Here is a 13138-nt window from a genome sequence, read left to right on the forward strand (position 1 = left end):
AAAGACAGCTTTCACGTCGAGGTATGGCCATTATGAGTATGTGGTGATGCCGTTTGGGTTGTCTAATGCACCGGCGGTGTTTATGGATTTGATGAAGCAGAATCTTGAGACAGTTCTTGGACCATTTGTGGTGGTATTTATCGATGACATCTTAGTCTATTCTAAGACTAAGGAGGAGCATGAGGAGCATCTGAGGATCGTGTTGCAAACTTTGAGGGAGCATGAGTTGTATGCTAAGTTGTCCAAGTGTGAGTTCGGTTAGAGAAAGTTGGTTTTCGGGGCATGTGATCTCTAAGGAGGGAGTGGTTGTGGATCCGGCGAAGATTGAGGCAGTGACAAAGTGGGAAGCACCAAAGAATGTTCTTGAGATCGAAGTTTTACGGGTTTATTTGGGTACTGAGACGGTTCGTGAAGGATTTCTCCAAGATAGCTAGACCTATGACAGCGTTGATGAGGAAAGAGAACAGGTTTCGTTGGGATGAGAGTTGTGAGACGGCGTTTCAAACATTAAAGGAGCGTTTGACCACAGCTCTGTCTTAGCATTATACGAAGGGAGCGAGAACTTTGAGGTTTATACGAGATGCCTCAAATAATGGGTTGGGATGTGTGTTGATGCGAGAATGGTAAAGTGATTGCCTATGCTTCTAGGCAATTGAAGCCTTATGAGGAGAACTACCCTACTCATGATCTGGAGTTGGGTGCGGTGGTGTTTGCTCTCAAGATTTGGAGACATTACCTTTATGGAGCAATCTTTAAGGTATTTTCTGATCACAAGAGTCTCAAGTACATCTTCACTCAAAAGGAGTTGAACATGAGACAGAGGAGGTGGATGGAGTTGATTGGAGATTATGACATGGAAATCATCTACCATGAAGGGAAGGCCAATGTAGTTGCTGATGCTTTGAGTAGGAAGAGTGTACATTCTCGTGTATGCTCTATCTTTGATGAGTGAGAGATGAGGTAGCGAGGTTTGGGATACATATGATGCAGAAAGGAGATGCCATGGGTGATATGACAGTACAGCTTGAGTTCTATGATGACATTCGAGGTAAGCAGGCATTGGATCCTAAGATAGTTGAGTGGAGAGTTGGAGTAGAGAAAGGGATAGTGTCCCGATTTTCTATTCATACAGATGGTAGTTTGAGGTTCGATGGTAGGTGGTGTGTCCCTAATGATGAGGAGTTGAAAAAGACTATCATGACAGAGACACATTGCACACCATATTCAGTACATCCAGGTGGTGACAAACTATACAAGGATTTGAAGAAAACGTTTTGGTGGCCTGGGATGAAGAAAGAGACGGCTGAGTTTGTGTCCCGTTGTTTGACATACCAAAGAGTTAAAGGGGAACAGCGACGACCACAAGGTAAGATTCAGTCTTTAGAGGTACCTGAGTGGAAGTGGGAATCCATTTCCCTGGATTTCATTGTGGGTTTGCCAAAGAGTCAACAAGGTAACAACATGATTTGGGTAATAGTGGATCGACTGACCAAGTCAGCTCACTTTGTTCCAATGAAAGATACATGGACTAAGGCACAATTGGCTATGGCCTATCGAAAGAACGTGCTTAAGTTACATGGAGTCCCTAAGGACATAGTGTCTGACAGAGATGCGAGATTTATATCAAGGTTTTGGAAGGAGTTGCAGGAATCGTTGGGAACAACTTTGAAGATGAGTACAGCATTTCATCTGCGACTGACGGACAGACAGATCGAGAGAATAATCAAGACTCTTGAGGATATGTTGCGAGCTTGTGTGATGGACTTTGGTGGTAGCTGGGAACAGAGGTTGGACTTGATAGAATTTTCTTATAATAACAGCTATCACACTAGTATTGGTATGGCACCGTTTGAGGCTTTGTATGGGAGGAGATGTAGGAGTCCAATCTGTTGGGACGATAGTGCTGAGGCAGTGGTTTTAGGACCAGAGATGGTGCATGAGATGGTGGAATAGATTAAGATGATCAGGGAACGGATGAGAGCAGCTCAGGATAGGCAAAAAAGTTATGCAGATCTACATCGCAGGGACATAGAGTTTCAAGTTGGGGACAAGGTTCTGTTGAAAGTGTCTCCTATGCGTGGGGTTATGAGATTTGGGAAGAAAGGCAAGCTAAGTCAGAAGTTTATAGGGCCTTATGAGATCTTAGAGCGAGTTGGGGGAAGTTGCATATCGTGCGGCTTTACCCGGCGGCGTTAGAAAGAGTGCATAATGTGTTTCATGTATCACAGCTGCGGAAGTATGTGAGTGACCCGTCACATGTGTTAGAGGCAGAGAGCTTAGAGCTAGATGAGTCCTTATTATATCTTGAGGTGCCTAAGCAGATTCTTGACCGAAAGGTTAGGAAGACTAGGAGTGGCGAGACAGTTTTGCTTAAGATCCTTTGGTCTAACCACGAGACTGAGGAAGCTACATGGGAGCCAGAGGAAGCTATGAAAGAGCGTTACCCTTTTCTTTTTGATCAGGTATGTGTGGTTACGGGGACGTAACCTTGTTTCTTTTAGGGGGGTAGGAGATGATCGCGAACAGTTTTTAAGAGTTTTACACCCTTTTTGTATGTTGTGTCGGCATGTTTGTCGGGATGAGTTGGGTTAGTAACATGTTTTATGTTGAATTTTGTTTTGGTTGTTGAGTCGGGAGTGTTATGGGAGTACCTTTGTTTAGTAGTGGTTTGAACTTCGGGGACGAAGTTCTTTTTAAGGAGGGAAGACTGTAATACTCCGTATTTATGAGTCTTTGGGTACTCTATCGAGTAGGCCTTACTCTGTCGAGTAAGGGTAGGTTGCGTTTTAGAAAAGTTTCTGACCTGTTGGGTACTCGATCGAGTATCTGGGATACTCGATCGAGTAAGAGGGTACTCGATCGAGTGCCTTGGGTACTCGATCGAGTAGCCGGTTTTACGGGGAGTTTTCTCCGGTTTTGTTAATTATGCGATTAATATATATAACCTTCGTCGTCATTATTCTAAAAACTTTTGCAAAACCTAATTTACTGTTTAAGAGAGAAAGCAAGTACGTTCTTAATCCTAATCGCATTGTTAGCAATTCCCGGAGTTTGGAAGGTCGGTTCTCATCGTCGGTTATACCGTTGAGATCCTTGCGTCGAGGGTAAGATCTATGTACCCTTTTTGTTGTCTTTCTTTGATTTGGTTAAACCCTAATATAGGAATTTGGGGGTTTTTGAGTAGTATGTGATTTGGTAGCATTTGTATGTTGTATGATAAGAGGAGGTTTCATAGAGGAAGCTTTTGATACGATGAGAGACCGTCGATTGTGTACTTTCCGGGTAGGATTTCTGCTCGGTATTAGTCCCATAATGGGATGATTGTTGATGTGTTGAGATTGATTGTTTGATATAGTAATTGTATTGTGACGATTGTGATTGTGATTGTGATTGTTGTCTATGGTTCTCGGCGTGTCCTCTACCGAGTGGGGTCACTTGCGGGAGTGGCTTCACGCCTAGTTTTGCCTTCTGTGGAACCCGCCACAGAAGGGATGTGCACATTAATGGACGGGGTTATCGCTCACTATGTGGAGCGGGGATTTGGTGGGTGCGGTGCGGTCCCCCATGGCGCGGGGTGATCCGGTGGACGATCGGTGATTGAGATGATTGGAATTAGTGTGGTTGTGCTTGTGATGTTAAGTCTGTCTGTTTATCTTATTGTTCATAATATTGAGTTGTATGATTAGTCGACCCGGTTGTTGTTTTGTAAACTGCGGTGATCCATTCGGGGATGGTGAGCAGATATTGAGCAGGTATGAGATGAATCTTTGGGATAGTTTGGGATTGCCACGACATGATGATAGGAGTCTTCCATTTGTAGCTTAGTAGTTTCTTTACATTTCGAGTTAGAACGATGTGATCGGTTTGAGAACATGTATTACACTTTTGGTTTGGTTTTGAGAATTGTAACTCTTTACTAAGTATTTATATTTAAACGTTGTTTCTTCATTGTTTATTTGATTATCATTGCCTCGGGTAACCGAGATGGTAATATCTTCATACCTGAGTGGTCCTGGTAAGGCACTTGGAGTATGGGGGTGTTACATTTCCGCCTCATGACCTCCAAGACTGACATAATATCATAGGCTAGGGAATCGGGGTACAAAATGCAGGGCAAGACACATAAAACTGACTCAAATAGAGTCGGAATGCATGAAAATAGGGAGAAAAGTTGTTGTAAATGAACACTATATCAAGTAGGTTGTCCACCTCCCCGTTAATGACCTAGTCCTCTCAGCTGCAAACGTTCTCCTCCTTTATTGCACTGGATTACGGATTGAATCCACACTAATCTTATGTGTGATTATGGATGGGTTGATTCCTATCATATAATAATGGGACCAAGCAAAGCAATCCATGTTAGTTTTAAGAAATTCAGTTAATTGTCGGTGGAGGTTACCTGTGCACTCTGACCCTATCAACACTGTTCGTTCCAGGTATAGTTTGTCTAGGTTAATTTGATCTAGCTCTAATGATGGTGGCTTAATGTACTCACCCTCAATGGATTGGCTTTGTAATTGTTATGCTAGGGGGCGGCCATGGACTTTATTGCCTGTCGGTACCATCTTTTGTCTTCCTCCCGATCCTTATGAATTTCCTCTATTCCCCAGAGAGTTGGAAATTTTAAGCACCAGTGCTACGTTGAGGGTATTGCCTTCATCTAGTATAACCACGCTCTATCAAGGATAACGTTATAGGTTGATGGACCACTAATAACCAAATATCTTACCCACTTAATGACTCCACCAGCGTAGGTCGGAATTACTCTCTCTCTTAGTAAGTGGGTTGTTTCACCACTGAAACCTACTAGTACAACTTTATTTTGTAAGTCTTTTTCGCAGAACCCCATATGTTTCAGGGTCCCTAGCATGAATATGTTAACTGAACTTCCCATGTCTATTAGAATTTTCTTCACAGTAGAGTTTCCTATGGGTAGTATTATGATGAGAGAATTATGGTGCACCTGAGTGTCATAGGGATCCACGTCGTCGAATGTGATGGCTGTCAAATCCCCCGTGATTAACCCTATATGAGGATTTTGGACAACCCCCTTTGTCTCTATGGCATGCCTCTTCGCTGCTGAGTATGTTAGGCCACAAAGTTATGATCCACATGTTATCACGTTTATAATTCTAATGCATATAGGAGGTGCAGAGGATAGAACTTGATTTGTGGAGCCTACTTTTTTCTTTTTACCCCCACGTGGCAGTAGGTGGTCCAGATTGCCCTGCTTATACTGGTAATTTACTTCATTTCTTAGGGAAATGCACTCGTCGGTATTATGACCAATGTCATCATGAAATTTGCACTTCCTCCTTGGATCTTTCCTGTTTGATAGAATGCCCTCCGCTGGCGGTTTTGGCCAGTTGACCTTGCCTCCTAGCTCTATCAGGTCTTTGAGCAATCTTGTCAAATTAGTTGAAAATCAATACTCGCTTACCTTATGAGGCATATTAGGGTTGTTCACTTATCCTTCCAGCTTTATCCTCCTGATACCTTGTTGTTAATGGTTATGTTGTAAGGTTTGGATTTCTCCTCCCTTTTTTCTATAGGAGCCTTCTTGCTGGTCCGTTCCGTGCTAGGCACACCCCTCATGGATTTGACATCTACCTCCGACCTGATTACCGCCAAGGCCTTTGCTTGCACATCCTCAAACGCGCAGTAGAGATGCCTGGTTAAGTCTTTAATGAGATCTGAATCTTATTGGAGTCCTTGGCGGAAAGCCTCCACTGTTGTGGGTACATCACACCTGAGAATTGCTACCTTCTCCTTGTTGAATTTGGTTACGAAGTCACGAGTGGTCTCGTCAAAGCCATGCACCGTCCTATAAAGATTGTTGGTATGCTTTTCGGGTTTCCTGCTGCTGGCGAACTGCTGAAAGCATTGACCAAGTCTATGAAGGAGGCTATAGAGTATAAAGCTGGTTGGGCAGACTAACAAACTACTATAGGGCTGCTCCAGATAACGTTGATCCAAACCCCTTGCACATGCAACCCTCCTTTAGGGCCTCGATTGCAGTTATCACCATCATCTTCTGCTTGAACTGGTTGATGTGGTCAAAAGGATCGATTGTGCCTTTATAAAGAGTCGTTGTGGGTGGCACAAATCCCTTTGGCACATTGACCAACGCTATAGTATCGATGAATGGTGAATCCGCATAGTTGTCGACTTGTCGGGTGCTGCTCTTTCCAATAGGGTGGGCATTCCCAGGATCCTGTAGATCATGCTCCGTAGCTCCTGGCACTGCTACTTCATGTAGCTATTGGCACCAATATAGAGGTTGTACATGAATTTTGAATGACTTTGGACATTGCCCTCTGTCAAGGCAGATGCTGGTCTCTGATGCTAGAAGATGGGGGTTGCTGTGATGACTGATCCAGGGTGGCGCCACCCTACTACCTATTGATTGAAGACTCCTACACCAGGCAGCTGATCAGTTCCAACCAAATTACTAGGAAGATTATTACCTTGCATGGATCCTAGACTGTTGGTTATGGAAAAATGGTCCGGCGATAGGGCTCTTAATCCAGTTGGAATGATGCATCTACTAGGTGACATTTCTCCAAGATCCAATATGGTTACCAGCTCTGAGGGGAACGTACATGGAGGTTCTCCACTAGCTACTGATTTTCTAGGATTTATGGTTACTGGAATCAGCATCCTCGTCACCGATGGATCAGACTCGGAGTTCTTCCACCGCATAACATCTATCTGTGCCATCATCGCGTGATTTTATTTTTCCATCTGTGTTTTCATGCTTTGATTTTCTTCCTGCAGGCTCTCCATTGCTTGATGCAGGGTATCCATTTCACTAATCACGATTTCGGTCGGATTTGGCGGTGGAGGATCCAGATGCCTAATATATATCCTATTGGGCGTACCTCATGGTTTACCATTATGGTCTCCGCCTGGCTGGGCCCTGCTTTCTTATTTGCCTTAGTTTGAACGGTTGTGTTGGGCGCCTTTGAGGACTACAGCGGATTGACCCTTGGAGGGATCCCTGATAAAGGAGTCTGTTTAATTGACACACTAACAGGCCCTGGTTGTACTACCTAAGGGTGATTTCCCCCATATCTCGTGATGGCTCTTGACTACCTGATGTATTTTGTTTGTTTTCTGACATGTTTGTTTGTTTGTTTGTTTGTTTTTTATGTAAACTAATTATAAATGACGACCACTATGCACCACGGTGGGCGCGAAGTTGTTTTGATAAAATTCTACCATGATGATATTTAAGCGTGGGTTAAAGCGGCCTATCTACTAATCGATTATTTTATGCGTGTATAACTGATTGAATGTAAATAGCAACGAATGTAGAGAAATGACGTAAGAGATTTGGTGATGCGGAAAACCCAATGTGGGAAACAACCGCGTGGGGGGGACGGAATTCCACCAATATGATCACTAGCAATTAATATTGAATCACGAGTACAAGAGGAGGAGGACAACTAATTGCTAGCTCTTTGCTTAGGGTAGGGTATTAGAGCGAGTTGCGAATGATCTCCATTATATGTCCTCCTCACCTTATATAAATTTTTCCTTATTAGGAGGGGGGGAATCCCACCAATATGATCACTAGCAATCAATATTGAATCACGAGTACAAGAGGAGGACGACACCTAATTGCTAACTCTTTGCTTAGGGTAGGGTATTAGAGCGAGTTGCGAATGATCTCCATTATATGTCCTCCTCGCCTTATATAAATTTTTCCTTATTAGGGGTTCTCCATCGTGCTCGCTAAGATAAGGTTTTCTCTCTCGCTATGATTGACCTCCTGCTGCTTCGTCTATCTAGTGTGTCGCGGGCTTGGATGCTCTTTCCCTTGACTTCTAGTTGACCCTTATCTCCGAACTGGCCTACTTCAGGTAGAAATTAGGCCCAAACTAAGTAATCTATTTAGTTAACTCAAGAATGTAACAGATCCTGATTATATTTTTTACTAGTATTGTCAGCCCTAACTATAAAAAAAGAAAGAGTTAAGTTTACCTTATAGCAGCTTCTAATCCGAGAAATATCATTGCCACTATTCCATTTAAATTCGTGCTGGAAAAAAAGGGAAAAAAAAGGTTAGATCGAAAAAAACAAAAATAAAGAACCGGTATTACAGTAAAAGGCATAAAATGTCTATAAATGCATTATTAATTTCTCATCTGTTCCACGAAAAGTAGAAGGGGAGAATCCTTTCTACATTATCAATTTTATGCATGTTTCTCGGGGAAACAATCATTTACCATTTGGAAATATCTATACTCTATATTTATGATCGGTGAATGTTTTCTCAGGCAAGGAACAATTCAACACTGCCCCTTTAATAGCATAGTCATGAACAAGGTTATGGAGTCTTAGGACTTAACTTAATGACAAAAGCTCCATGTCTTCAAGCTTATAGTCATGATTTCATGTTTGGGATAATAAATATGTTAAGCTTATAATTCTTAAAAAAAAAAAAAAAAAAAAAAAAAAAAAAAAAAAAAACAAGGAAAAAAAAATTAATTTTGTTTTTAGGGAACGGATATTGTATCTTTTGTAAATCTTGATTTATTTACCTACTAGTATTGGTGCCCGACTTCGCCCGGGTTACCTCTACTTACCATTAAGTTTTTTTTTCATTAAATAAAATTATTTAAAGTTGCATAACCCATAAATTTATCATTAATATATTTTCTATGACATATCCTAAAATTACGATGAAATAAATTTTGAGATAAAGTTACTACTCCTGCTATTAATATTTTACTCTTACTAATGAAACAATAGTAATAACATTTCACTACTTGCCCGTAATCATTGTTACTTTCACTACTCCCGCCGTAATTATTGTTACTGTCACTATTGGCGCATTAATATTGATAATTTCACTACTCCCGCCGTAATTATTGTTACTTTTATTATTGTTGCAGTAATATTGATTATTTCACTATTCCCGCTGTTTCTACCACTTTCACTAATCTCGTTGATAATATTGTTACTTTTATTATTCAAATGAGTGATTACTATCATATAACTATATTCAATGTTACTACAATTCTTTTCTTTACTGACGAAATTACTTTTATTACTTAGGCATGCAATTTTAAGAGGATTATATATTTATATAAATATATATTACATATATGCATTAAATCAAATCGAAAGAATTATACAATATTATATATTATGGAATCTAACCTAAATTATTTATAACATACTTATATTATATTTTTGTATGTTAAATAATTAACATCTCTATACATCTAATCAATACTATATATTAATTCCAGAAACCAAGGAACTTCAATGTAATTAAATAAATCTATACAAATTAATTTTACTATATAGTTTTTAATCATAGCACTGTGTGATAGACCCGGCCAAAGGACTTCAATGTAAATATTATATAGTTTTGATTGAAGTATAAATTTAGAGAACATTATAATATGGTGATTTTGCTTAAAATAACATGCCCTACTTATGGTATTAATTAGCATAAAGATGTTAATTATTTAACATACACAAATATAATACATATATATATATATATATATATATATATATATATATATATATATATATATATATATATGTATTGGAAACTATTAAAAGGTAAATAAATTAATCTAGATTTATAAAAAAATATAATATTCCATAATCATTAGATTTGTAATTTAATTAGTAAATAATAATGATTGCTCTTAAATAATATTCTAATCTAATATTTCAGATTTATTTAAATATATAACTCTATTATAATTAGATAATCAACTATTATGATATGATGGTAACCACCCATGTGAGTGGTAAAAGCAACAATAATAGCAACCGGAGTAGTGAAAGTCGTACTAGCAGTAATGGGAGTAGTAAAATTAACAATAATAAATGCGGGAGTAGTGAAAGAAAAAATTGTGACGGCGGGAGAAGTGAAAGTAATAGTACTATAGTAGTCACAAAACATGTAATGAAAGTAACCGTACGAACAACGAGGAAAATATGAAAAATTAACTAACAATTCGATTTTAAGAAAATATTAATTTATTTAAATATATGAGTTTGACAAAACTAACTGGTTAACCGTAAAAATAACAGGAGTAATTAAACAAATAACAGTAACCGAAAAAATAGTGAACATAATACTATTAACAGAGGATGTAGTAAAAGTAATAATATTAACAGTGGGAGTGGTGAACGTGTCACATAATTTGTTGATTAATTTTACATTTTATCATAATTTCAAGATATAAATTATAAATATATGTGTTAACCAAATTTAGTGAAACATATTTCATAGAAAATAAAATTTAAATGGTAAATAAAGGTATCTCGGGCGTAGCCGGGCACCAAACCTAGTAAACTATAAAGTTTAATAAAATTACATAGATTTTAAATTTAATATATAATTTTATGATAATAATTAATACCATAAGTGTACATGTTTATACTAATTAATTATTTTATTTTAAGGAAATTGGCCATCTTCTAGCCTTCTATAAATATTTAAGAAAATTATCAAGCATCTTCTTTCTTTTAGTCTCCTTGAAAATGACCATCTTAATTAATTATTTTATTTTAAGGAAATTGACCATTTTAAATAATTATTTTATTTTAAGGAAATTGACCATGTTTTAGTCTCTTACAAATGTTTAGGAAAATTACCAAACTTCTATATAATTTAATTTTAACCCAAACTATATAATATTTGCATTGAGATCCCTGAATCGGGTCCATCACACGGTGCTAGTGAATTAAAACTATATAGTATAATTAATTTGCATATCTTTCTTTAATTACATTTAAGTCCCTTGGTTTTGGATTTAATATATAGTATTGATCTATAGTTACCAATACTCAACCAATCAATACTATATATTAAATCCAGAAACCAAGGGACTTCTATGTAATTAAATAAATTTATACAAACTAATTATACTATATAGTTTTTAATCGTTAGCGCTGTGTGATGGACCTGAACAAGGGACTTCAATGTAAATATTATATAGTTTTGGTTAAAAGTATAAATCAATACTATATATTAATTCCAGAAATCAAGGGACTTCTATGTAATTAAATAAATTTATACAAATTAATTATATTATATAGTTTTTAATCGTTAGCGCTGTGTGATGGACCTGAACAAGGGACTTCAATGTAAATATAATATAGTTTTGGTTAAAAGTATAAATTTAGAGAGTACTAGAATATGACGAGTTTCCTTAAAATAACGGGTCCCACTTATGGTGTTATGTAGTATAAAGATGTTAATTATTTAACATACACAAATATAATATAAGTATATGTTATATTTTGGAAACTATTAAAAGGTAAGTAAATCAATTCAGATTTCCAAAAAATATAATATTCCATAATTCATTATATTCGTAATTTAATTAGTAAATAATAATTATTACTCTTAAATAACATTCTAATATAATATTTCAGATTTATTTAAATATATAACTCTAATACAACTAGATAATCAACTACTATGATAGTAACCACCATGTGAGTAGTAAAAGCAATAATAATAGCAACGGGAGTAGTGAAAGTCATACTAGCAGCAACGGGAGTAGTAAAATTAACAATAATAAATGCGGGGGTAGTGAAAGAAAAAATTAACTAACCATTCGATTTTAAGAAAATATTAATTTATTTAAATATATAAGTTTGATAAAACTAACGAGTTAACCGTAAAAATAGCATGAGTAGTTATACTAACAACAGTAACCGAAGAAGTAGTGACGTAATAGTAGTAACAGGGGATGTAGTGAAAGTAATAATATTAACAACGGGAGAGATGAACGTGTCTCATCATTTGTTGATTAATTTTACCTCCCATCATAATTTCAAGAAATAAATTGTAAATATATGTGTTACCCAAATATAGCGAATCATATTTCATAGATAATAAAATTTAAATGGTAAATAAAAGTAGCCCGGGCGTAGCCGGACACCAAACCTAGCCCGGGATCCTATACGAACTAAATTACGATGCGAACCGTACGAACTAAATAAAAACTCTCAGATTAAAGAACTCAACTACCCCCCACTTGACATCCTTTGCCTCTCACATTACTCCGACCTACCACACTCAAATCTCACCAAACCTAATTAAACAAACTTCCCAATTCCCATCATCTCCCATCTTCATTGTTCTGACCATCTGCCACCGTCGGATAACATCCGGCGAGTCTCCGGCGACCACCGTCGATAAACATTTCTTGCCATCACTCACCTCAATCCCTTCGTCACTTTCTTGTTTTCTCCTCGACTCGTCTCCAGGCTGTTGGCCGCACTACCACCACCATATAACTGGAGTCGTTCTAATCAATTATGCATTTATTTTGGCTCAAAATTTTACGACATGGTAATTATTGCGGCCATTTTTCAAAAATCTGCTCCTTTTTTTTGTAGATCTATGTTTTAATGGTTCGAGATTAATAAAAAAATGGAGATGCAGGTGGTGGGTTGGTTTGATTTTTTGGTGTTAGTAGGCATGGTCGTGGAGATGAGAATGAGGGGTGACGACAGTGGTCGGCTACTCGTCGGCGTCGTGTGGGGTTGTCGAAGATGTTACAGGCGTGTTCTGGGTTGCTGCCAAAATTGGCATCTTACTCGGCCAAAATTCCGACTCAGAAGGCAGTCATTCCGAGTTAAGACAAAGGGAGTTCTTCTGCTTTGGTATGGATATATTACTCAAACTTGTTTTACCAGGTACAAGAAAGTTTTTCGATGCATTTTTTGACCTGGAGCCGCGTTATTGGCATGGATTCTTGTCCTCTCGGCAAAGGGAACTCTTCCATTGATAAATATGATCAACAACCTGGTTAAAGATAGAGATCGATATGTTTTTGATGCATTGGTGCATCCGTGATCCGGTATATAGATCGTGTGCTTGAACTTGTACAAATCATGAATTAGCTTAAGACCTTGATTCACTTTTTTTGTTTGAACTTTTGTGATTTTAAGTTGTAGATCTACAACAAGTGACAACAAGTGAAGAGGTATTTCAAAAATCTAAGTACGTCGGAGTTTATGTCGGATAATTCCAACCCGAAAAACATTCTTATTGATCAAATATAATGTAGTTGGTGTTAGAGGCGGTGATCAAGCGGTTATGATAGTGGTGGTTGCGGCGGTGCACAGAAGTGGGATGGCTGGGGCAGGT

At 37.9% G+C, this 13138-nt stretch overlaps 1 protein-coding gene across 2 annotated transcripts in view; it reads right to left on the bottom strand.

Annotated features, from left to right (window-relative positions):
- LOC141616750 (protein DETOXIFICATION 35-like) overlaps nt 1-13138 on the bottom strand; it is a 138393-nt gene that overhangs the window by 60698 nt on the left and 64557 nt on the right. For both annotated transcript variants that reach the window (XR_012531024.1, XM_074433881.1), the window contains exon 3: nt 7987-8043. Coding sequence is in view for 1 of the 2 variants with exons in the window: in XM_074433881.1 (XP_074289982.1) it covers nt 7987-8043 (57 nt within the window). In the remaining variant the exon portion in view is untranslated. The remainder of the gene's footprint in view (nt 1-7986; nt 8044-13138) is intronic.

Source organism: Silene latifolia, chromosome X (genome assembly GCF_048544455.1).
Source record: "Silene latifolia isolate original U9 population chromosome X, ASM4854445v1, whole genome shotgun sequence".
Lineage (NCBI taxonomy): Eukaryota > Viridiplantae > Streptophyta > Magnoliopsida > Caryophyllales > Caryophyllaceae > Silene > Silene latifolia.